General features: G+C 37.0%; 1 protein-coding gene across 1 annotated transcript; it reads right to left on the reverse strand.

The window, feature by feature from the left end:
• Nucleotides 1-3004: 3004 nt before the first annotated feature.
• On the reverse strand, nucleotides 3005-25315 carry CLDN16 (claudin 16). Its single transcript, XM_032337913.1, is given in 7 exon segments — nucleotides 3005-4937; nucleotides 5732-5923; nucleotides 8780-8944; nucleotides 13096-13198; nucleotides 24893-25027; nucleotides 25029-25076; nucleotides 25079-25315. Coding segments are annotated over 7 exon segments (921 nt in total). The 5' UTR covers nucleotides 25223-25315; the 3' UTR covers nucleotides 3005-4803.
• Nucleotides 25316-27478: the final 2163 nt, after the last annotated feature.

A 27478-nucleotide genomic window follows, 5' to 3' on the forward strand; every position in this document is an offset into this window, starting at 1 on the left:
GGAGAGAGACTGTAAGGGAAGTCCATGGAGGTGGGTAAGAGGAACATTAATTTTCAGTACTGCTAATTTCTGACAAACATTATGCATATATAATTTTCTCTATGTTAACTTTCTTCTAGGTGCTGGAATAATCGTGGGGTTTTTGTGTGTCTTTTTCCTTATCCCTTTTTATTTTAAACAAATAAAATTATTTCAATAAATCTTTAAGTGACAAATTGCAAGCTTTTTTTTGAATGGAAAGAGGTTAACCAATATTGGACTGTGCATTATATTATTTTCAATTGATTACTGCATATCAGGGGCTAACATCATTTACTTGGGAACAATTACTTCTGAGCTCAAAAACTGCAGAACCTACTCCAAGAATTATTCTCAGTTCATCCCCTTAAAATAAGATTTGAACTGTTCTCTTCGAAACCAAAAAAGTAAAGCAACTGATATGAAAGAAGATTAAAGTGTAAAGGAGAGGAAGTCACCGGAAGATTAGCTGAGAATCAGAATTATGTCTGTGATGGTGAAAACTAGCTTAATACTTTGCTGCATAAAGGATTCCACAAAGAAGCTGTCTGCATTAGGAACACTAAGATGGTTGCCATGCCAAATAAAACTAGCACCCCGGGGACTTGGGTTGTATTTCTAACGATGGCATTGTGGGTTTTTAACAAATATCTTCTATTGAATTTTACTACCTTGGAAAGAGGGAAAATGCCATCTCCTCATATTTTTCATTTTAAAATAATTTGTGGGGGGGCCTGGGTGGCTCAGCGGGTTAAGCCTCTGCCTTCAGCTCAGGTCATGATCTCAGGGTCCTGGAATGGAGCCCTGCATAAGGCTCTCTGCTCAGCAGGGAGCCTGCTTTCCTCTCTCTGCCTGCCTCTTTGCCTACTTGTGATCTCTCTCTGTCAAATAAATAAATAAAATCTTTTAAAAAATTAAAAAAAATAAAATAACTCGTGAATATCAAAACCTCCTTCTCCGATGTGCCTCAGTGGCTCAGTTGGCTGAGTGTCTGCTTTCAGCTCAGGTGATGGGATGGAGCCCCAGCTCTGGCTCCTGGCTCAGCGGGGAGCCTGCTTCTCCCTTTCCCTCTGCAGTTCCCCCTGCTTGTGCTCCTGCTCGCTCACTCTCTCTCTCTCAAATAAATAATAAATAAAATCTTACAACAACAACAAAATACCTCCTTCTCCCGGTTAAGCTCTAGGAACATGAAAATACTTGTAATTTTTAGCACATTAGTTGCTTTCTCTTGCTTCTTTCTCTGTGCGTGTTGTTCTTTGTATAAAATTCTTTCTCCCAAGTTGTCTCCTTTGAGCATGTCCCTCCTCTGCAAAGCCTCCCCTTACTCTCTGGAGGAAGTAATTGCTTTCTTATGCCATTGCCTACATACCCACACTATAGCAATTATTTTATTGCACACTAACTTTAGTTGTTTGTGTCTCTGTCCCCTCTATGCTGGAGGATGCTTGAAAACACACAGATGGTCTTTTAATCAAACTGCACAAACATATGCATGAATGATGTAAGAATAATCCAATCAACAAGTCAGTTGCATGCAAAGGCTGCTTAGCTTTTGCAGGCCACACCATGATCATCATTCACTCATTTATTCAAACAGAGGTACTGAGGGCCTGCGATGCATCAGGCCCAGGGCAGGGTGCTGGGAATAGAGCAGTACACAAAGCAAAAAATGTTTTGCTCCTTTGGAGCTTGCAGTCTTGTGAACTATTTTTAAGATTTGTTGATTTATTTGAGATTGAGAGAGAACAGAGGGGAAGGGCGGAGGAAGGGGAGCGCTGAGCCCAGAACCACACAGGCCTTGCTCTCAGGACACGGAAGCCATCACCCGAGCCAAAACCAAGGCTGACACGAACTGGCTGCCCAGAATCATGTTAAAATTTTTGTCCCTTTATCCTAGAGACAATAGGAAGACATTTAAGCAAAAGGAGAAACATGATTGGTTATGGTAACTACACAGACTCAGATGGGGAGAGGAGGCTTATTTTATGAACGAATTTCTACTACGGTTGTAAATAAAATAAAATTAGAAAATTGCCTTTCTACAAATCCTAACCAATTATTGATTCAGATAAGGATTATCAATTGTTAAAGGTGTTATTTTAAAATTATTATTATGGTTGATGGAGAATGGAATATTCCTACACTTTCCAGAAGAACTCATAATAATCCCTTGCTTCTGTCACTAATATATACAACTGAAGAGTGGATGGATTAGATAGCCATCATCCTAACCCAGTGAGTCATTTTAGCATAACTGAGGCTAAATCAACCAGACATTAAATCTCCAGATACGCTATCACAACACTTTTAGTGTCTTCTAGAAACTTTTGAACTTGATTACATCAAGTCTCCATATTTAAATTTCAACTTATTAGAAATAGAAGGCATAGAGAAACAATCTGTCATCAAAACAGAATCCAAAAGATAGGACAAAATTAAAGAAAACTGGTTCCATTGTTTTGTTTTGTTTTGTTTTTTTCAGAGTCAGTGAAAAAGGATGTGGCTTGAATCAAAGAGATTTAAGGGGTATACCAACCAAAGGAAATGCAGATTCTGGTTTGGACAAACCAGTTGTCTTATGAATTTTTTAAAACTTGGGGAAATTTCAATAGGTCTAGGGAATTAGATAATATGAAAATGTATTGCTATAAAAAAGCAGAAGTATTACATAGGAAAAAAAGTAGCTTACAAGGCAACATATATGAAATTATCTCTTAAAAAGAAATGCATGCATATGTGGGATTGTCTTTGCATATATGTGTATAAATGTAGAATGTCTGGAAGGATATGCAGATACTCAGTGAGGTTTTTAGAAGAGTGATGCTCTCGGTGGCGAGAACACAGGGCCATATTGTAAAATATGGAAGATATATTTTTGATTATTTTTGTTCTACAACTTTCTACAATGCACATATACAACATCTATAATAACAAAAGGCTAATTCCCAAAGAAATTGAAATATATATATATATATAAGTCCCAGGATATACAAAACATTTTTATTGAGAAAAATTTCAAATCATTCATAGATGTCAGTTATCACCAGAATCCTCTGAAATATTTCCTCATACAAATGAAGTCTTTCAGGGTGGAAAAATTTATATTTCTAAAATCTGATGAGTCATTTAATTAATTTTATCCTGCCTTTCCCAAGAAGAATTTCAAAAGACTTATTAGACTATATAAAACATGATAGAAAATATCTCATTAAATAAAAGTAGAAGTAAAAATTTTAAAAGCCAAAGTTGTGAAAAAGAGAACAACAAAAAATAAGCTTTAAGCTGCATAAAATAACACCAATATAACAAGTAAACATGATCTACAAATAATTTCTTAAGTGTCAGTTACATGGTTAGTTATATCTATGAAATAAAAGTTAATCAGTTGCTTTCAGTTCTAAGATTTGCTTAGAATTTCTCCTAAGAATACTGGTAAAAAGAAGTCATGAACACCATTCACAACAACATAAATAGATGTATTAGGTTTTCATCATCTCATTTTCACATGAATTTTAGCTTTTTAAATTTAAAACACTTCTTTTGGGGGGGCCTTCAGAAATTCACAACTAAATCTTCATTTTTCCAAAGAACTAATTTCTAGTTCAGTGGATAGCCTTTTAAGGTACAGCAAAAGTATTAATGCTATTCATACGATTTATAAGAAATCAGAAAACCTGAGATTAAACTATGTAACTTTTTAAAAAACCCTACCATTAAAAAAATTAAGATGATTACATTAGAATATGAATAAAATCCCATTAGCAATCATTCACTGATTTCTTTAAGTGTATAATTAAATATATAGTTCTATTTTTTCAAATAAGTACACAATTTATGAGAAAAATTGATCTTATTTTCACTAAAGAGCTGTGAGTCTTTATTTCTTCCAATCAACAACTATGTTAAATTTTATCACATGTCAGATATTTTCCTGGGTGCTGAGGATCCAGTGGTGTGAGGACACCTGAATCAGTGAATTCTATTATAATGTATTCATGAAACATTTTGGGATGTCTAATTAATCAACGAATGAACTCTCTGGTTTACCTATCGCTGCTGTGGTCTAATAGTTTGGCAATATATAGGCAAAGTTATAGTGTGATAAAATAATACACAGATCTTTTATGTCGTTAATGAGAAATAAATTGTCACTGCTCTAGTATTAATTAAGCACTTACATTTGACATACCAGGCTTGGAAGGGAAACTTCTTATCTTTAAATTCCACCAGTGGCTGGTATATGAAGCTGTTGATTTATTTTTCTATTTTAACAGTCAGAGTAATGGTAGGGTTTGATATACTAGTGTACATTTCGAAGGATCATCTCCTTCCAAGTTATCAAATAACTCACTCAGATGAGAACACAAAGAATGAACCAAAAGCCAGGAAATTTGCTAAGAGGCTGTCAATCCCTTCAAAGATTGGAATCTCTGGCCTCTTTAGAAAGTTGCTTTCTAGTCTTAAAGTGTCATTTTACTTGAATATCACCATGTCACAATCTTTAATAGCAATATAGAAATCACAAACAAACATTTGTATATCCTAGCAACCTTATCTGGAAATACAGGGGAAGTGTATGAGGGCCCGTGAAAGAGGAGGGTAGAAAGGGGGAGAGAGAATATGAGAGTAACAGAAAAGGAGCAGGATAGGAGAATCAAACTGCTTGATTAAGCTGAGCAATTAATTTAGTTGAACATATTGAGGTTTAAGTAAGTGTTCCTGGATTAACCCAAACATCCTGATTGATTATTTCAGTAACATACATGCAGATAGACATGTGGCACTCTATACCCTCGTGTCCACTGCATACATTTTGGCAGTCTCTGTCCGAGGGGCTACATATGACTTGGCCATCGAAACAGCTGCTGTTGAATAGGCTTTCCTCATGGAATACGGATAGTGCCTTTCGGGTCCAACATCTGTTGGAAAAAGAGATAAATGTCGTGATATAAATAAGACTCAGTAAATCTGGGGAAGAAAATGTCATTTTACCCATTCTTCTCATAAAGAGGAAAGAATACAAATATTCTAAGACAGAATCATCTACGAAGAACCCAAGAAGAAATTTGAAGATTTTCATCTGGAAAGTTTTTTTTGTTTTTTTTTTTTAATTTAAAACTTGGGTAATTTTCTTTTCTTCCCCCCCCTTTCTCTTTCTCTCTCTTTCTTTTTTTTCCCTTTCTTTCTTTCTGTCTCTTTCTCTTTCTTTTCTTTCTCTCTCTTTTTTTCTGATGAGGAGATGGACTTTTCTTACTTTTAAAGTGATATTTTTAGAGACCCGTTAGAAACACATTACATTTTTTAACAACAATTATTTGACGTGGCTCTCAGTCTAACTCTGGATATATATAGAATAGATAGGATGAAATTAGATATATGGGATTATGGACACACTGAAATCATCATTTTATATTTAGATATCGGATATAGCTATAACTGTGGGTTTGTTTGTTTTCACCCATTATGCCACTAACCAGGTAATAAGCCATGAATATTGCAAATCAGTTGCCCTTAAACAACAGAAATTGTTAAAGTATCATTTATAATAAGTAGGGATCATGTATCATTTATAATAAGTAGGGATCAAGTATGCAAAAGGCTATGTGAAAAGTGTTCACCACTTCATTATTTTGTGCTGGTAAGATCTGTTTCCATTTGGCTGGGAAGACTGATACAGGAGGCATGTAAATGTGTTATTTTATTTTGTTCTTACCTTTGAAGAGGTATAAGCAGCATGTCAGCACGGCACCAGCCAAAAAGCAACCCAGAGACCCAGCCATTCCGAGCCAACAAGACCAACCAAATTTATACTGGATGCCAAGAAATATATTGTGCAAAACCAGAGAAGAACGTTCCACATAAACATCAACAGCATACCACACAGAACCAATGATTCCTGGGGCACCTGAAAGAAAGAAAAGTTGCTAAGAATAATGCAGGCCTTCCCAAATTTAAATTCAAGGAGTTCTGACTGCTACCCAAAATGCATGGCATAGTTTAGAGGGATAAGAATGATGTGAAGGATTCATGGACAGCTCAAAGTTTGGATACCTCTTCTATACCTTCCTTTTGCTTTCTATATTGCATTTCTTCTCAACTATATATCAGTTTATACATAAAGAGAAATACAAAGATTTAAACAATGCAGTCTTCCTCTGTGTAAAGTTAAAATGGTCATTGTGGTTTTCTTTAATTCCTTCTTTCCAACGTTTTCTTAAGTGTTATATAAAATAAAATATGAAAAAAAGAAATAATGCAAAATCAAAGACAAATAATATATAGCCTCTATTCATTGTTTATTGATTTTTAATTAAAAGTATATATCTTTAAGACTATTCTATTTCTCCTCTGCCCAGCCACATAGACCCACAATTAAAGCTATGTCAACTACATAATCAGTGTATGTAGTTTAGTGTAGTGTAATTTAGTGTGTTGGGGTCAAAAACAAATAACTTCAGTAAAAACTGCTTTTATTCTAAAATAAATTCTTTTCTACCACCCCTACACAAATAAATTTTGTTCCTTTTAAACAAAATTTAATACCCAAAATTGTCTGACAATTGGACTGGCTTGAAATGATGTCACAAGAGTCCTTTCACTTTAAGGGTATAAATTGTACATTATTGATTAGATGCAAGGGAAAAAGGTGAGGAACTATGGGACAAAATGCTATGTGAAAAGTGTTCACCATTTCATTGCATTCTTTTCCCAGTTGTTTAACACAAGAAGTTTAAGAAGGACCAGATCATGAACATGTAACCTTCAGATAACAGTTTAAATTACCACATATTTTCTATAATATTGTAATCTAGAAGTTTAATATGGAAATTCCTTTATGAAATTTACAGATTATGAAAAATTATACATATACACACAAAGAGATATGTATATATGAAATATGTATATATTTAATTTCATATGAAAATAGTATGCCATAAATACTTATATGTAACATATCATGTGTATGGCATTAGTATTTTAGACACAAAATTAGTATTTTATATACAATATATATGGCGTACTACATGGTTCCAAGCCTTTGGCCATCTATAGAAATTTAATTTTGTCATTTCTTTAACCATTCCTGTAGGGATTTTCCCCATCAATTCACTGTTTCTTTGTTTTGGTCTTTACTTTCATTTATTCATTTATTTTTTTAATAAAAAAGGTATATCTAGCGATATTTCAAAAAGTATTCTGGAGTAAAATTATATAGCATTAAATGATTTTTTTTTAATTTGTTGAGTAAAACACATTTTTACATACAAAAGCTCCATGTTATCACTAGACTAGACATGGGAATAAACGTCTTAAAAAGGAAAACTTGGGCGCCTGGGTGGCTCAGTGGGTTAAAGCCTCTGCCTTCGGCTCAGGTCATGATCTCATGGTCCTGGGATCGAGGTCTGCATCGGGCTCTCTGCCCAGCGGGGAGCCTGCTTCCTCCTCTCTCTCTCTGCCTGCCTCTCTGCCTACTTGTGATCTCTGTCAAATAAATAAATAAAAATCTTTAAAAAAAAAAAGTTTTTTAAAAGGAAAACTTACTAAGTTCTTGTGGCTTTTTAATACAACCTAAGGATCATCAGCCTTGACTCAATGTGTGTGTGAAAAACTTCACACAGTTTTGACTGTGTGTTGGGTTAGGCTCTCTGCTATGTGCTTACTCCATCCACACTGGATCTTCAAGACAGCAGTTCAGAGTAGGTATGATGACTGAGGCTTCACCTTATTTTGCAAATCAAGAAAAGGAGACCAGTTGCTAAACTCACACATCACACATGTATATCTCTAAGTATTTATCTTTCTTTCTTTTTTTTTTAAGTAAACTCTGCCACCCACATGGGGCTCCAACTCACCATTCTAAGATCAAGATCGCATGCTCTACTGACTGAGCCAGCCAGCTGCCTCTCCAAGCATTTTTAGTTCCCAAATCCCTATCCATTCATCTTGTACTGCCTGGTGAGATTCTCACGTGCATTTATTTGCTTTGCTAGCTTTTGGCTGCTACCTTAAAAAAAAAATGATGGGTTGTGCCCAGTGGTTTTCAATCTTCTTGCACTTTGATTTCACCAGTGTATTTTCTCTCAACTTGCATTAAGATCCTAAGAAGACATCATGTTGTGACAGAGGAAGACTAAACTGAATTTAATGACAGACCTGCGTAAAATATCACTGTTGCTCTTCCATCAATAAACACCATGTAAAGTGCTTCTTGACTGTTTATTAGTCATGCTTGATTTATTAGCCTTCAGGACTCCATTTATTCATCTGCTTCTTAAGTGGAGATATAATCTGCTTTATTATTACATTTATGATCAAATGGCCTGGCACATGAGAAAAGTCTAACATAGGACTTGGCACAATTTAGTTCACTACAAAAAAAAATTGGTGGGAGTGAGTACAGGTATGGAGGGGATGGTTTGAGACTTACTTTAGAATTTAATTTCAGAAATAATAATAAAAAATAAATTATTTGAAAGATTTTAAGCATTATGTAACTTTTTTTCACCATTTTAACTATTTAAATGGTTAAAAAGTAGTTTAAGGACTTCAATAAACTTTGCTTTGGGACATTAACAAAAATTAATTATCTAATTCTACAGCTAAAGGAAGTAGGGTTGGTGGATGTGCTCTTTTTACCTGTAATCTAGAAAAGCAGATCACATATGTTCCTCAAATGAACTGCTTGACGACAAGCACCCTTCTCCTTCATTTCAAGATCAATGACAAGCATCCCTACCCCCACCACTAGTGCAGAGAGTACCTGCTATTAGCAATATGGTTCCGGAAACAAAGCAGATGCGGACTTTGATGTATGGCTCATCAGGGAGGAATTTCACACAGTCAAGACCAAGAAGCAGGGTGATAAATCCAAAGCCAGCTAGAATATCTGCTGTAATCATCAATGCTCGAGTTACCACCAGCTTCACTGGAAGATCAGGACAGGTGGTTACATTGTGGTCAGAGGAAGGAAACATGTTAAGGCACACAGGTGCATCCAAAACAGATAATCACATACATTGATACATGCCCACTGAAAGAATTAGACTTTAAATCTGCATGAACATGGAATGCTATCATAAAATGCAAAAATATAATGAGATTATTGATATTATTATTTGTTTAAGCACTGATTATTACTTAGTCCTGCTGGCCCCCTAGAAGAATGCCTAGCATATAATGTAGATTAAATAACTATTTCCTTGCTTATTTCCTGTTTTGGAATGAGTCTTATTGACAAATATTACAGGTGAATGCTGGATTGAAAGTAGAGTATCTATTCTGCAGAAGTTACCCCAATAAATATTTAAGAAATTAATGATCACTGCATTTGTTTGAAGTTTTATTTAAAAATGTACTCAATAACTGGCTAAAATACGGTATAGGGAGCAGAATAAAATGCTTCAACATGTAACTTGTCAATTCAGGTTGGTGAGAGCCATTAGTGGGTTTTTAGAAGGAGAAGGAGCTTCTGTTATTTAGTAGAACACTATATCTAGAAGCCAGATCTTATTCTTTTTCATTTCATTTTCAGGTGGTGATCCTTCTTGGCCAACATTCCACATGAAGCCGTCAACGTTGCACTGTCAACTGAGCAAAACTGAAAACTATAGCCACTTGAGAATATATGGCAGAAGGTCCAGGGAAGAGGATATTAGGTAAATAGAATGGACTAGTAGTAGTCATCATCTGCAATGGAAGCATCCTCAACTGTGAAAACTGTTGAGCTGTGAATCATAGTTATGCTAGATTTAAAATAAAAGAATTTGGGGCACCTGGGTGGATTAGTCAGTTAAGCATCAGCATTCAGCTCAGGTCATGATCCCAGCACCCTGGGATTGAGTCCCACATTGGTCTCCCTGCTCAGTGGGGAGTCTGCTTTTCCCTCTACCTCTTCCTGCTGCTTCTGATCTCTCTCTCTCTCTCATGCTCTCTCTCAAATAAACAAAATCTTTAAAAAAAATTTAAAAATAAAAATAGGAAAATTTTATCACAAACGGAGGGTTAATTACACAATGTCAAAGCTACTGCTATTTTAGCTCTTAGAGGAGTGATACAATTTATTCTTTTGATGGTACAATAATTATGTTTCATTTTCATAGTGATTGCAGTTTCCTGGAATTTTAAATAATTTTTGCTCAATGGTGAGATAAATTTAGGGCTTATTTAGTAATATGTTGCTTATAAAATATGGCCAATTTATTTAAAATAAAAAATATTTTTATGATCCAAAAAATCAGCATCTACTTGATTTTTTTTTTTTTAAGTAAACTCCACACCCAGCATTGAACCCATCATGGGGCTTGAACTCACCCCTTGAGACCAAGACCTGAGCTGAGATCAAAAGTCAGTCGATTAATTGACTGAACAACCCAGGATCCCCAACTTCTACCTGATAAATAGGTGAATATTTAAGATCTTAAAAGGTGGCATTATTAAAAAATAAACATTAAACAAATTTCTAATTTAGGTCAAATCAAAAGTCTATTTTTCTCAAAATTCAGGAAAGTGAAAAAGATGTAACTAACGAGGTAGTATCAGTTTTTATGTTTCAACAATCTTGAATAATATATACCAGTGAGTCTCCTATTCAGCACCCCAAGCCAAGCAGTCCCACACTTTGGATGGCCTTCCTTAAATATTTTTAAGTCTCCTTTTAGAATCTGGGTCCAACAAGGCCAGCATTGCCATCTGGATTGGATGCTCTAAAATCATGGCCCTGGTTTTCCCCTCTCTAACACTTGATCCCACACAGAGTATGATTTCTTTCTCTCTCTCTTTTTTCTTTTTCTTTCTTTCTTCCTTTCATTATTTCTTTTCAAAGATTTTTGTATTTATTTATTAGAGAGAGAGAGAGAGAGAAGGAAGGAGGGAAAGAATGGGAAAGAGCAAAGAGAAAGGGAAAGAACAAGTTTAACAGATTCCTTGCTGGGCTCAGAGCTTGACGTGAGGCTCGATCCAAAGACCCTGAGATCAAGACCTGAGCCAAAACCAAGAGTCCGTCTGTTAATTGACTGCACCACCCAGGGGCCCCCAGAGTATGATTTCTGATGCTCTGTGGAACGCCCCAGCTTATGCCCATGGTGTCAGCCCATGTTCTAAGAGGGCAGTTCTGCAGGCAGATAGCTAATACTAACCAGCCAGGAATTTCTTTCTGGGAATTGTCTGAGATCTTGCTGGTTAAATGAGAATGTTAAATATTCTGATTTGGGGAGGGCGTACTCAACAGGAGTCCTGAAAAAAAATTTGTCTGAGTCTGTATACCCTTGGTCTACAGGAAAATGGAAAAGCTTATCTAATTATAATTCTATAAAAGATATCAAAGACTAAAAATAAAATATCTCAGGTAATATCTTAACTTAGAGGGTATAGTTATGTTATTTTCTTAGAATACATTTTCATCTTGTGTCTTGGCATAGGATAGAATTTTTAAAATCAAAGTGATGAATATTTAAGATATTATTTGAAATTAATAGGTAAGAATATATTTAAAAAGGTGAGATGGTATAGACAAATGATTAAAAGAAGAAATATCAAAATATAAACAGCAGTTTTCTCTGTGCAGTAATCTTATGAATATTTTCTGTTATTCTTGCATAAATGTACATAACATATTTCAAAATTTTAAATATTTTACCTTTTTTTTAAATCGCTTTCACCATAGCACTACATTTCTGGAATAGTCTAGTGTCCACATAAACTTACATTCTTATGGATCAAATCATGATTCTTTGGAGGTAGAATTAGGTTAGCTCAAGGAGGGAAAAAGAAAGAATTAACAGGTCTTAAAAAAAAGTGAAATATGGGCCTTAGGAATTCGGTTAAAGAACACTCAAATCCTAAATAGCAGAAGATATTTTCGACCACTGCTCCTTTTAAGTGCTTATCCCTGGACTGAAATAGCCATCCAGGGGAAAAGTCACATTCCAAGGGTTTGCTTTTCATTTAACTTGAAAAGGAAGTTGCCATTCCCTGCTATATATACCCCATCCTCCGCTTTGAAAGAGACCGAAACCAATTAGCATTAACAACAGCTCTGGTATTTCTTGGCATGACTGGATGTTCTAAATAAATAAATAAATGCTATGGAGAAAAACTTTGAGAATCAATGGTAACATCTCTTAATCTATGAAGTCCCTTCCTTCCTTCCTTCCTTCCTTTCTTTCTTTCTTTCTTTCTTTCTTCTTTTTTCTTTTTTTTTTTTTAAAGATTTTATATACTTATTTGACAGAGAGATGGAGAGAGAAAGCACAAGAAGGCAGAACAGCAGGCAGAGGGAGAGGGAAAAGCAGATTCCCCACTGAGCAGGGAGCTCAGTGCGGGTTCGGGTTCTATCCCATAATCCTGGGATCATGACCTGAGCAGAAGGCAGCCCTTTAACCGACTGAGCTACCCAGGTGCTCCTGAAATCTTTATTTCATAGAAACGTAGGTCTTGCTAACACCTGATCAAAATTTAAAGCTAAGGGTCAAGAGGATGAAGGAGAGGACTTTACCCTACCTGCTAACTGTGCATCATCAGGTATACTGATGTTTTTATTCCCTGATCCTGCCTGTGTGTCTCTCTTTACCTATCTATTTCTGTCTGTTGTTCTGCCTCTTTGTCTCTGCCCACTACTTCCACCTTCTCTCTTTCTCAGCAAATTTCCCATTGAATTACTGTAAACTTCCTATTTGACTTAAGTCACACCTAAAAGACATCTCTGAAACACTTTTCATCTAATCTGTGGATTCTAATCCTCAAATCACAGCACCCTGAAGAATCCATTTCAATTTTAAAAGTGTATACTTTAAGTCTACTGTGTGTAAGATGCTCTGCCAGGCCCTTTGGGGCAGCAGAGATGAAAAAGTTAATATTTTTACCCTAAAGGAATGTATAAATACATGGAAAAAGATAAAATAGGCTCAAAATGTTTCAATTCACATTTCTGAAATAAAATAAATGTTTTAATCAAAACTTCTGAAGTTAGAACTTTACTATAGACTGTAAAAAAAAAAACAAAAATACGCAATGGAAACCCAAGTTCAGTGTTGTTTGATACCCTCTCCCTGGCAAGGGGTTTGTCTAAGGCATACTTACAGGGGTGTTCAGCAAGTATAGAATCATACTCGTCACAGGTGCGGATCCCATCAAAGGCATTAGTGACACACTCCCACCAGAGGCCTCGGCATTTTGTGCTCACCTAAATGTTGGAGAAGACACCATGCAAAACAACTCACGCAGACACCCTTCAGCTTCCCTCCATCAAAGGAAGGCCTTAGCTGTTGTGCATTTGATAGTACAGTACAGTGGTTGCAATTGTGATCCGAATTTCATTTACAACAAGCACAATGTATTTTAGAGTATTTTCTATTAAGCACTAACAGCTAAAGGCTTTCCCCACCAGGAAATGAATTCACTTCCTGATGGGGGTGGGGGGTTGGAGGTGGGGGGCAGGAGGAGTGGTGCTCAACGTAGATAAAATCACAATTAGATAGATGCAAGTGTCTATGACTGGTTCCATCATGGAGTCGTAGTTTAACAGGGAGACATTTCTTGGCTTTCTTGTGCTGACACATGTTCATCAAAAAAATAAATAAATACATAAAAACCAATCAATCAATCAAACAATGGTTGCTAACTGTTGGCAGCCTCAGTCTGTTAAGAATGTACATTAAATTTTGCTCACCATAAACCCTGAGTTCCGTGAAGAAAGGTGTTATGATATACAAAGTTCATAATTTGACAATAATTGCCAAAGAAAGTTACAACTTAAGAAAACAATAAATCAAACATGAAGAGCCACAACTGCTTCCTCTTTGTTCCACTGATGCACTACAAACGTTTAAGCTATGAGATGGATGTGAGCAATTGAGCCTTGATTTCATGCCGTCTGACAGCCATAAGGCACTTTCACTTAGAAACTCTGCAGATGACTCTAAGTGTCCACCTAGAGCTAAAAGATACCAGTGCCCCCAGCCTTTCCTTACTTTATCTGTTGGCTGCAAGTCACAATAGGTTTCTTCTTTTTTTCTTTTTCACAATAGATTTCTTAAAATGGTAAACATGCCAAAGGAAAATAGTTTCAAATATTCCTGACACAGCTCATGCATATGGAACAGAGCTAATATGATTGTTTGTCTTGATTCAATTACAGATTCACATTACCTGGGAATTCTGGGAATAGTTTAGTACAAGTTAACCAAGAATTATCTCGGAAAACAAAACATAAATTTTTCCTTAAAGAAAGAATAAACCATAGAGTGGGAAGAGAAATGCAAAAGCAGGGAGATCATAACTGGTGCAAAGAAGGGAACATAAAACACTTTGATCTGCAAAAGCAAATCTTATCAGGAGTATTTGTGCTTTGAACCTCTCTGCTCCAAGTTCTGCCTTGAAGCCATGAGCTGTGTTGTGAGCCAAATACAACCGCACTGCTTGCCACACCACCACAAATCTCAGTGTTGTGCTTCTATCATCACTTTCCATGGAAAATACTCTTAATTGGTAATTTAAAAATTTACATCGAGTCTATACTATGAAGCAGTTACTACTTACGTATCTTACGATTTCATTTATTCGTCAAAGGATCCTGTGAGATATCAATTATTTCCAGCTATTTCACAAATAAGGAGAATGAGGCACAGGAAAGGTTAGTGATAAACCCAAGAAAATATAGTTAATAAGTGGAGGAGATAGGACTCAAATACAGCAGTCTGTGTGTTTGCTCTTAAACCCTGCGGTATACTTAAAAACCCATTTTTTTAAAAATGCCAAATCCCTTTCTGGCAGGCATTGGAAATTGGAAGATAGCTTTGAGTGAAGTGTTAAGCCCAAACTTTAATATCATCCTATGGCTATTCTACAAAACCTCACTTTGGCTTACTGTTCCTAAGGTTAAATCTGAAGGGCTATTTTGGAGTTTAGGAATATTATCTGCCTAAGGAAACACAGGGACTACAAATTTAACAAAGAAGGTCCACATTGTGAAGTTTAACATATCAATTTCTAAAGAAGGGTGTGAACATCTCAAGTTAGATATGCATGCAAGTTAAGCTATGGGTAAAAAACGTATAGACTTTAAATCTAAGTTGATACTAACAAGGTGTGTTGGATCCTTGGGTAAGATCTTTCTTACTTTTTTTGAGCCTTGGTCTTCTTATGTGTATAAAGGAGATGGTGTTAAGATAGCTATAAGAATTAATAACATATACATAATATAGATGATTTGCTCATAAATGATCTTAGTAAAGTACTTAAACATTATAACAACCTGAGTAGTGACTGTGTGCAACATTACTAACTAACAGAGATAGAAAAGAAGAAAGGTTGACATAATGGGTTGAATGATGCCCCCCCCCCAAAAGATGACCACATCCTAAGTCCCAGAACCTGTGGATGTGACCTTTTTTGGAAAGAGGGATATTACATATGTAATGAAGTACAAGAGTGGGCCCCAAATTGAATGACAAGTGTCTTGATGAGGGACACACAGAGCAGGAGGCAATGTGACCACAGAAACAGAAATTGAAGTGATGTTGCCATAAATCAAGGAATGCCAACAGCTTCCAGAAGCTGGAAGTCATAAGGGATGGATTCTCCCCTAGAGTCTTCAGAAGGGGTACAACCCTGTCAACACCTTGATTTCAAAGTGGCCTCCAGAACTTGGAGAGAATAAATTTCTCTTGTGTGAACCCACCAAGTTGTGGTAAATTGTTATGGCAGCCCTAGGAAACAAATACAGTGGAGATGCTTGGTAGAGAACTGCTAGGCCGTACGAGAAAACAGGCCTTCTCGTAGCTTATTGCCCTTCAGAGTCTCGATTAACAGGAACATAGTGCATCCAGTTGATTCCAACCTGAGCTAGGTTATGTGGATTCAAAATCACTGCTCTACAATCGGACTATCCACAGTTCCCGCTGTCTAACAGCCATGAAAACGAGCCAACCAATCCACCATGGTATTTATCATTATAAGTAAGCTTATTTAGAAAGGAACCTGTGATAGATATGTGACAATTCTCATTTTACACTAAGAAAAGTGTCTCTTGGCAAAATAATCCAGCAGTGGTGTCATTTCCAAGGCTATTGATCATTTACCTGCAATGACCATATTTAGAAAAGCAATGAGCTCATTAGAGGAAACAAGGAATCCAATTTCATTAGGTATTAATGCTCAGGGGCACACTGTGCAATTGCTTGGTATTCACACTCGGTTAAGGTACGTGAGAATAGGGGCTGTAATTAACTAAACTTCTGTGTTAATATAGCACTTACTGGAGACACCCTTAAAGGTGCCTTTGTGCACAAAAGACAAGGTTAAAAGATTTTATATTATTAATCATATTTAGGAAAGCCCCCCTTGTCTGTAATATATAATCTTCACTTACTTATCCCTGTGTTTCACAACGGCTTATTAAGAATTTCCTAAAAGGCAAGTAAATCTAACTTCTTAAAAGTTTTAAGACAAGATGCTGTTTAAAAAGCAGACTGAGGCTTAAAATATTATGGTTAACCTTTCTTAAAGGGCAAACATGCAAAATGTTAACTAATAATTCTTATCTTACAGGGTCATTCAAAATAGAAGATTCCAATTTTAAGCCTACTCTTTTAACATGCAATTTATACATTAATAAATATAGATAATGGTACAAGAGGAATTTCTACATTTTTTCAGTGAATATCTATTAATTTTGGAGTGAAGAGCAGATTATCTCCTCAATGGGGAAAACTCAGTTTATCTAAGATGTAACAATAAAAGTACAAACATGAGGCCAGCATAAATCTCTTAGTATTAATTACTTGCAATAGTAAAACACAGAGATCTTATGAACAGTCCAGATTTCTGGCTTCTGTTGGAAACTTGGTCCTTCTGGCCACCCGGACTCTTCAGTCCCACATAACAACAATTAGCACCAACTGAGCGGCTGCTGCCGTTAGGTGGGATTTGTGCTCACAGGTTCCTTACCCCCTACCTGGGCTGCCTCTCTCCTGGATGTTGACTACCCAGGTCCCAGCAGCATGTAACTTTCCTGCTCCTGGTGTATAATAAGGAGAACATCTCCCTTCACCTTCAAATTTTCAAATTTCTACCTATCCTTCAAGTCCCACTTCAAAGACATTTCTTCTTCCATGAAGTTCTCCCAGTTTCTCCAGCAGGAGTCAATTTCTTCTTAGACCATGCCATAATTTGTCCACCTTCTGTAGTATTTACAATACGGCATTATTATTTTTATGTGCATTTATGTACATCCATCTCCTGTGTCTGTCTGTTGTCATCTTTCAGACCTTATTCATTGAGTCTGTCATGCATCAGTCAACAGAGTAACGAAATGCTGGAGATACAGCAGGGACCAAGACAGGTGTGGCACCTTGTTGCAGGGAGCATACAGACCCTCCTGCTGGAAACATAAGACATGCTGAATAGATGTCTATTGAGAAAAGAAAAGTCGGTCAATTTTCCAAATCCACACACATTAACTGACATTTGAACTCTGCCTGGTACACCATATGCATTGTCGATGCTTAATCTGTGCTTTTGGCTTTACTGAATAGACAAAACAGCTGAATCTGAGAGTCAAAGAACTAGTACTTATCAACAGAGTTGATAAGCATAAACAGAGTTTATGCTGACTTGCTGTCAGCCTGGACCCTATCTCCATAACTCGCTCTGGGAAGTGTTTACCACAGGACCCAGGATAAGCCGGGTACCGCTCAGAGAAAGCTTTAGGAACCTATATCGACAATGCCTCTTCCTTGTTGAATTTATGGCATCCTAAATTGGCTCCTTAATCCTGGGATTTCTTATTCTTTTCTCTTTAGCAGCCTTCCATTAAGGCTTCTCTATCCTACTCTTTGCCAATTTTTTCTTTCTTTATCACTCCAGAAATATTTACGAGCAGCAACACACTATTTTGCCTACTTTGTTATGTTTCCTGTAGTTCTGGATGTGTTTGTCTTGCTTCCAAGTATTTTCTCTATCATTTGAGAATTAGAGAAACTTAAAAATATTTTTATTTACTGGCATATATTTTTCTCCAGCTTTGTGGGAGAAAAAAATATATATGTACAAACATACATATACACACACACACACATACACATGATAGGCTTAGTAAATATTTATTGTGGGCTGACCACTATCAAATAAGGTTTTTCTTTGTTAATATGTTAGATTATAAAAGTGTATCCAGTGGGATGCGTGTGTAAATATAACACATAGAAGAGGAAGTATGAACAGTAGAATAAGTCATGAAGATATATTACTTTAAAAACTATCTTGCATCCACATACTAGAGGAATTTATACTTTTCACATCACTGTGGCATTCTTCTGCTAATGTACTTGAACACTGAAGATGCAACTTACCTGTTTCTAGCATTTAATTAAATATATTTATTAAGATGCAAAAGTTTTAATAATACTACAGTAAGTAGCAGGTGTTACTACTAAGACTGGAAACAATTTCAATCTGAACATGAAAGTCATTTGAATTTTTTATACTATGGTTCTGAACTTTTGCTTGAATATTTTATATTATTTTTCTTACTATATTGGGTTTTAAAGAACTCAAAACAGGTATTCATAATGTTAAGGAAGCAAGATTAAAATAAGCATAATAGGGGTGCCTGGGTGGCTCAGTCATTAAGCATCGGCCTTTGGCCTGAGTCATGATCCCAGAGTCCCGAGATAGAGCCCTGCATCAGGCTTCCTGCTCTGCAGGAGGCCTGCTTCTCCCTCTCCCACTCCCTGTGCTTGCACTCCCCCTCTCTGTCAAAAAAAATAAATGAAATCTTTTTAGAAAATAATCATAAAATGTTACTTTTCTTTTCTTCTCCATTTAGGTGCCATGGATTTATCTGTTAACCTACATTTGGTTTAGTTCTGCCTACTTATTTGTGGAGGACTAGCCAAAGATGTAAAAGGCAAGAATGAGATAATGCATACTTAGTAGGCAAAATATAATTTTTATGGCCTACCTGATTATATGACCTAATTTACATATTTGAACTACTAAATATTTCAATTTTAACAATTATTGTTTAATTTGTTTAAGTCACATGTTTAATCATTTTAAAATGTTTATGAGAGCATGCTATCACAACTTTGAGATGATGGCTACATCAGTCCTGACAGATCACAATGTACGTTGAGTAATGATAATAAAATATTCATTTACTTTTTTCTCTCTCCTTTTCTTCATTTCTGTCTTTATTTGAAGCACCAGGCAGGAAAGTTTTATTCTCTGGGCCAGAATACACTCTTCACCAATCTTATTATACATCCCAGGGAATTTGATTTTTATTCCTATCTTATAAAAAAGAGGAACCAAGCCCCTGTCTTGAAAAAGTTTAAATTGTAGTAAGGTTAAAAAAAAAAAAAATCTTGCCTAGGAAAAGGTGGTGGTCTCCCTACAGAGATGTTTCTCATTTATGGCTCAGTGTGTGATTTCCAAAGATCACTTGACATTACATTTCCTTCATTTATTTATTCTTTTCACAAATATGCCAAGTATCTTCATATGTGCCCAATTAATTCACAGGAATCACAAGTTCCCATGATTTGGAAGTTGGTGCTAGGTGCAGTAGGAGGTCGTGAGATGAACAAGAGAACATGCGTAGACACCAGTGTCTGCTGAAGGAGTTCACAATGAGTTGAAAAGTAAAACTACTACATAAAAAAATCAGAGTACATGCCATGTATAATAATTTTAATATTTATTTTACGTCTAAAACAACTGTGGCATTATTCCTGTAATCAGAAACCCCTGAGGAAAGAAAACCTGGTTATGGGTATAAAGTAAATACAAATATAAGAAACTTTCATTTGAGGTAATAAAATTTTAATCATAATAGTGTTGGGTATATAGCAATTTCTCAGTAAATAATTAACACAGGAGTAACTGAAAATGGATAAATCTTGTGAAAACATTCTCTCCTTCTGATAATTGAAAGGCCAGTAACTTCGGAAGAAACTATTTTTTTAATTTCAATGTGGATAATGAAGAACTACCTATCTTCTAATTGAGTTAACATACTAACAATATAATTAATTCACAATTTATTTTTCTTTTTAAAATATATTCAATGGGTACCGTATCCTATTTTGTCTCTATTGTCTGCCTTATTCCCTGGTTAGACAAAAAAGGAGCAGTCATAAGTATAAAATGGGCAAACCACAGCTCAGAGAAGTAAACAAAATTTCTCCAAGAGAATCAATAGTGAAAACAGGAATAGAACGTAAATCTCATCTCTCTCCCTTCAGTGAACATCATACAAAATGTCATCTCCTCCTCCAGAACAAAAAACAAGACAATAAACTGCAAATAGACAATAATATATCTCTTGTTTATCGACTGATTTGTGTTTGCCCGGTACTGTGGTAAATGCTTTAGGTTCACAAGCTCATTTAATCCTCACAAGACACTTATAATGTGCATATTATTACTCTTTTACAGAAGAGGAAATGTGCTTTATAGCAATTTAAATGTCTGCAATTTAAAAGCATGCAGGTATTTCCCGGCAGTGTGGGATTTAATCTCAGGTCCTCAAACATCAAGTTGAACCTATAACTTCCTCACTATAAAGCATTGTATTCTGGGTCCCCTTGAGGTGCTATATCATAATCTAAATGAAAAAAAAAAAAAATAGAATAGTGGGATGGTCCAGGGACGTTGCTGCTTGATGACTTTTGTATAGAGACTAGTTTTCTTCTATTTAATCTTTTGGTAACCCTACCATTCCTCCAATGGCCTAAAAACGATTCAGTGGATTTCAGCCTTGACTTCTCCCTTGAATCAGCTCCTTTGCCCACATGGAATTATCAATCCTGCCGATAGGAATTCTTTAGTTTCCCGTGTTTTCACATGCCTCCCTATGCTTGCTGTCTCACTAGTCCAACCACCATAGCTTCCCTTCTGTTCTATGGCGAAGACCTCCTAGTTAGTCTCCCTACACATTATCTACTTATTCCAGCCATTCCCCAACAAGTAGCCAGAACAATCGATCTTTGTGAAACACATGCATCTGTTTGTTTTCAGTGAAGCACCTTTCTCTACTGAGTAAGATATTGATTTTATGTGAACACAAAGCCTTTGGGATCAAGCTCCTATATTCTCCTCCCTACATTGGAAATTCTTACGGGGCTGAGGCAGTCCAAAGTCACAAATGTTGCTCTCGTATCTGGATCTCTGCCCATCCTCCTTCCTAGGCTGGGGATACCCTATGACTTCTCCCTCACCCACCTATTCTTCAAGTCCTAGTTTAGGTATTTCTTCTTCTGGATTGCCTTTACCCATTATCTGAGATTGGGCGAGCTGGCCACTCGAAGTTCTGAGTTATGATGGCATGTGTCACCATACTGTAACTGTCAGCTCACTTGTCTGTCCCTGCCAGCGTGCTGGGAGCAACCTAATGTAGATCTAGGTTACATCTTCCTTCCTAACCTGTACCCATCACAGCACCGGATGGACAGAGACATCAAACAGTATTTGTGGGATGAAGGGAGAGAGAAAGGGAAGGAAGCAGAGATGAAGGAAAATGACTGGAAAGAAAAAGTTAAGTAAGGAGAGGAAGAGCATAAGGAATAGAAGAGAGAGGGAAGGAAACAGGAAAAAAGAGGGAGGAAGAAGGGGAAAAAAGAGGATGAAGAGAAAGACAGGAAGAAGAAATAAATAAGGAGACAAGGAGCACGGGAGAAAGGAAGGGTGGGCATATGAAGTGACAGAGAAATGGAGAATGTTCGCGATAGACTCCGAGTAGAAGTTTCGGGGGGAGGCTGTAAACACCATCGGTCCTTCAGTGACTGGCTACATCTCCAGGATTGCAGACCAGTCAAAGTTAAGGAGTCCTGAGGTTATTAAAGAATGTGAAGACAGAGAAAGGACTTTAAAACAATGCAGTTGACTTTGTTTCATAATCGAAGAAACTGGGCTGAAGACTGAGTCTAGTCTTGTTCAGTGGAACACAGGCAAGACGCAAACACAGGCTGGAATGATCTTAAAGCCCAAGTTCTGCCCAGCATGTGGGTCTTCCGAGAAACACGGGGAAATCAGTAACGAAGGACCAGGCTGGGGGCTAGGGCTGCTGCTGTCCCTGGTTTAGGGTTGTGAAATGTGCCAGTCCTGGGCCATTTCTTTTGTTCCTAATGTTTTTACTTCATGCAAAGAATTTCCTTCTTCAAGGGAGGCCTGAGTAAGGCAGAATAATATTTTATGCTATTTTTAGGATTCTGTAGTAAGACAAAAAAATATTTGAGCTTTTTCTGCCTCGTGGCCTTGGTTATTCACCTTTATCCTCTAACGAGCCCATATCTTTTACTCATTCTTTACTTTGGCAATGTGTCCTCTGGTCTGCAAGTCCCCTGCTGCCATTTCTACCTTTTGAAATCCTTTGCATCTTTTGGAGGCTTTGCTCAAATGCCTTTTCCTCCCTGAGGCCTGCTTCAATGTCCCCAATGGGAAATAATAATTCTATCTTTTTTCCTCCAATGGTATATTATTCATTTCTTTCTCAAACATGAACTGGCCTATGCCTTTCATTATAGTTTCGTGTTTATCTTTTTTTCCACACTAAATGTCCACTCCTGGAAGGCAAGACCCACTCTCACTTTATCTCTGCCTCCCCTGGTAGGATCAGCGCAATACTTTTTATAGGCCATCCATTTCATATTCGTTATGTTGAATTGAACTGTAAAATCTATTTTCCAACTCTGACGCCTACATCACCCTCGAAGATTAACAAAGCTAACGGAGCTCAAAATTCATAGTACTCCTTTGTATTTAAATACTCCATGGGTAGGTTTTTATTTTTTTTTTAAATCACTTCTGTGTGTCCACTTTTGTCCAATAGTTGCTTAAAGCAAGACGTTAATAAGGACCAAAGATGATACATCCGTACGAAAGGAAGCAAGGAGAGAGAACAGTAGAATTGAGACAGTGATGATTGGAACCCCCAAATCTGTGGATAACTGTATGCCTTTATATGCCAGCCAATTGGGGGAGCAATTATTACCACAGAGCCATGTCCTTTTAAAAATATTGATAAAGAAAGAGATCGTTGGAGAGAAGAGGGCTCATTTGTTTCAGCGTTTCTGTTTTAATGTCGAGGCTTTCTGAGAAATGTGTGTGTAATACGTCTCAAGTATGAGAAAAAGAAAGAAGCTAAAAAATACTAACTCTTCTCCAAGATTAGCAAGGATTTACTTGAGGTGCATAACCTGGGCTGCTTGTTCCATTCATTTTAACTAGCAGTGTTCTTACACAGAGCAGATGGCAAATTGGTTGGATACTGAAATCAGAGCAAGAAGGTGCTTTAAAGGCCAGGACTCTCAATCTCTCTCAGCAAGGTCTGACCCTTTCTAAACTTCCATTTCTTATCAAGTGAAGTTACTAATACTGTCAACTTGAGCAGAACGATTTTCAAATTGTTTTAGAAAATATTTTAACAGTGCTTTTAGATAAGATTTTACATATTTGTAAAAAATTACTTTTGAATGTGCTCTAGGTCAGCATATTTCTAAATTAATCTCTTGCTTCTGGCCATCCAGATTCTGGGACTAACGGCAGAAGACATTTTTATCTGCGCTTTTCTCTGAGCACCGCTCAAAGGGCATTGTGTTTCTCATTCACCACTGACATGCACAGCCAGATAAAATACATCACTGGACTCGCATATAGCAGACATTCTTTGCAGTGTTTCAATTCTATCATAGTTTTCAGAAACATAAGTTTCTGGCTCTAAAAAAGTATTTATAACTAACCCCGTTAGTTTTGAAATGCCATGTAGAAGCCAGAAGAAAATTAAAAGCAAAATAAATAAGTAAATAAATAAATAAATGCAAAAATAATACACATCAAAATAGAAAGATTATTACTTTCCATTTCTAACTTCATCTTGAGAGTCTAATAAATAAAATTAGTAGAAAAAAATATGGAGACTAGCTCTTGGGTATCTTTCCTAAACTTCATAGAGGTGACATTATAGCATTTGTTAGAACAAATTGTTCCCCTCAGGATGTACATAAGAAAGCAGATTGGGTTGTTATATAGTTTTTGAGTTCCTGATATACTGTTTCTTTTTCTTACCTACACTTTCTGAAGCCTTACTAATGAATCATAGCTGGTTTTGAAGATTAGATTTTTGCTCAGTTCTATCTCTCTCAGATTCCTCTAGCCACAGGAAATTATTGTAAACTTCCAAATTGCTTCTTTCCAAGCTTCTCCAGTAAGAAAAATAAAATGCTTGAAATGTGAACCACTCACTCATTTCTTACTTAACAATTGGCTTCCAAGAACAGCTTATTTTTGAGAGGGTTTTATAAATCCATATCTGTCGCTGTACTTCGAGACCCACAGGAAAGACTTGTTCTCCCTCAGAGTACTTGTTCCTACTTGCAAACTCCTTGAAATAACATTCTTCTCTTGCATAGTAATTGGGTAAGTTTTATATACCTTGAGCTTGATTACTCAATTTCTTACATTATCACTTTTTAAGAGAGGCTCTCATGCTACACATAATGCCATCACCAAGATTAGAAAGTGTTTGGTTGTGAGAAAGGATGTCACTGGAATGTTTTTCAATTTAGTATATGCAGCAGTGGAAGAGGTGAGTTTCTGGAGGGTTCAGTGACAGGGGTTATGTGATTACCTTTATGTGAGTTCATCCTGATGAAAAAAAGAGGGATTATTCCGTTACTTCATCTATAAAATGGGATAACAACACTACCTACCTCATTAGCTGTGATGATTAAATGAGCTTATAAGGTAAGACTCAGTAATGAGAAAGTCCATCCATGTTGGCTATTATGTCTTTCATTAGCCCTGAAGTGTCCTGAGACAGTGGGACTGAGAGAAAGTTCGGACAGGCTTGGGTCAGAAAAAGAAGGTGCTGACTTCTTACCTCCAGGGAATCGTCAGCATTCACCATCCAACAGTCTGTCCAGGTGGCCACAACCAAGAACCCAGTAGAGAAAAAGGCAAAGAAGCAGGCGGCGTACTGAAGAAGATCCCTCATTTTAGCGAGCAGCCTATCTGGAAGGGACACATGGGCAGCTGCCAGCCCTGGGCCCACTCAGGTGGCTGGAACGTTGTCAGGCTTCTGAGCTTCTGCTACCTGGGAATGTGAAAACACCAGGCTTTTACTTTTCCTCACACCCCACTGCAGACGTCTTAAGTTGTGGTCAGAGTAATGCGAACAGGCTGTGACCCACAGAGGGGTCCTGGAGGTCATTATCCAAAGCACCCAGCCTCCAATCAGAAGCCAGATGAGTCAAAGTGCTGAGTGTGTTTTGGGTTGGGGAGAAAAGGAGACCTGGTAACATTTTCTGCCCAGACTGTGAGCTGATGTGAAATGATGGTCACCCGAGGCACGTGCCAGGGCCAAGAGGGAGAAAAGGAAGAAGGGTCACACCCCATGCTGACGCCTGTAAGCTGATCTTTCTCAGGCCCTCCGGGGAAAGTGAGCGATTCTCCCTCCCCCCACGTAAGGAGGCTACACGGTTGACTGCGTGCTATTTTATTATGAGGACTATTTTAATATGCGTTGACTACCTTAGGTTACCCGTGCAACTGTACTAAACAAGTGTTAGCTCCAGGGAATTTGCATTCCACAGTGCTGGGCAGAACAGCCCCTTGAAGGGGTTCCAGGACCTGGCCCCAGGTGGAGCCACAGCTCCTAATCTAAGGGAGGGCACGGGCATTTTCATCCAGTCGGCTCTGCGCTGAGATCCTGGCTCTGAAGCTCAGACGCTGAGGGCACTTGGGTTGTGGTTTCTGTAATATTGGAGGTATGAATGCCATCTTCATGAGATGATTGTGTGCATTAAATGATACTGCGTTTCTATATCATTTAGAAGAGTATCTGACAACAGTAGCTAAATGGTAAAGATCAACATGAACAAGAATTCCTACAGGGTCACTTTTCTCCCATGGACCACTGTTTGAATATATGTCCAAAAATACCCTGTTTATGTTAGGAAAAAAGATTTTAAAATAAGTGTTTGATACAGCCCAGGCAACTGCAGTTTTACCTATACCTGTGTGGGTGTTCGTTCTTATTGGGTATAAATATTCCATAACCAGTAGTCTTTTAAAAATACTTAAAAGAGCATGCACACACCATTTTATCATCATCAGAGAGACTTCTCTTAACTACAACACAAAATTCAAGTGACAATAGTAAAAACTATTTTGCATAGTTCTTAATCCGAGAGAGAGGGACATAGAAAAAGAAGGGCTTGGTGAGGAACAGGAGAAGAATTACAAATAGGTCATTACTTTGGGAAAATCAGCCAATAAGATATTTATTTCAGGAACAGCTCAAGGAAGGATTCTTTTTTTTTTTTTTTTTTTCTCCAACATATAAGTGACTGGGTTATACTATTTACGGTAAGAGCCTAAAATCAGTATTGATACAATATCCTTTGAGGGCATTATACTAGTAAGCTTTCATGACTAAAACTTGTTATTTTCTCATTTTAATTCACTTGCATTCAAATATATAAATGTAAATTTAAAGGTAAAAAATGCAAAAGTTGATGCAAAACCGTATGTTGGACTATAAACCCAATTGTCACCGAAAACAAGGATATATATGTTGACAGTAATCATTAATTTATAAGCTGCATTAGGGATGACTTCAATTTTACTTTAAATTTTATTGACTTATTTTGCTTACCAGTTGGGAAAAATAATTTTTGGTTTTTAAAGTACTCATTCAAAAAATGGAATTACCTATGGTGTAAGGCAGCTACAGTGCACACATGCTACTTTGGTGAGTCACAAATCTTTCCCTGTGCCCTAAAATCTAAAATGTTCACGCTCTATTGATCTGGGAGAAGAAACCCATTCCAAAAGCACATAACACATTACAGGAAAAGTCCCGGACTTAGTAGCTAGCTTTCCACCCAGGGACTTTTCACAATGAGCTCTTTCTGTAACAGTGCACCCAGGGCAATGGGTCTAAAATTTCCGTGTACCGTAGAATCTCCAAAGTCACTTGTTATAAATGCAGAAGTGGGGGCTCCAACCTCAAAGATTTGAATTCAGGAAATCAGGCACGGGGTCGGGGGCAGGTGCTCATGCATTACAAATGTCTTGTATAAAATTCTGATTCTGAAACAGATGACCATGCTTTGAGAGACTAAGAAGAACAGAAGAAAAATCAGCATTAAAACCAGCATGCTATTTTTCAGGATCAAATACTATAGATTACAAAGGTATGGGAAGGGAGATGTTAGAATTGTATCTTTGGTACCATCACTTCCCTCCTGAGCCAATAGCAGGTCCCAGATCCAGGTATCAGGACTTAATGGAGAAGATGAAGAGAGGGAGAAAACACTGAGTGTGTTGTATGATCAACAAGTAAACACACACATGGACACATGTATCTTGGGAAATCAGAGATTCTTCCACAGAAAAGACACAGAATGTAACTTAATTTGTTTAATTCCCCAAGTTGTACTGGACATTGTTAATGGTTGTAATA

The sequence above is a fragment of the Mustela erminea genome, chromosome 1, assembly GCF_009829155.1.
Source record: "Mustela erminea isolate mMusErm1 chromosome 1, mMusErm1.Pri, whole genome shotgun sequence".
Lineage (NCBI taxonomy): Eukaryota > Metazoa > Chordata > Mammalia > Carnivora > Mustelidae > Mustela > Mustela erminea.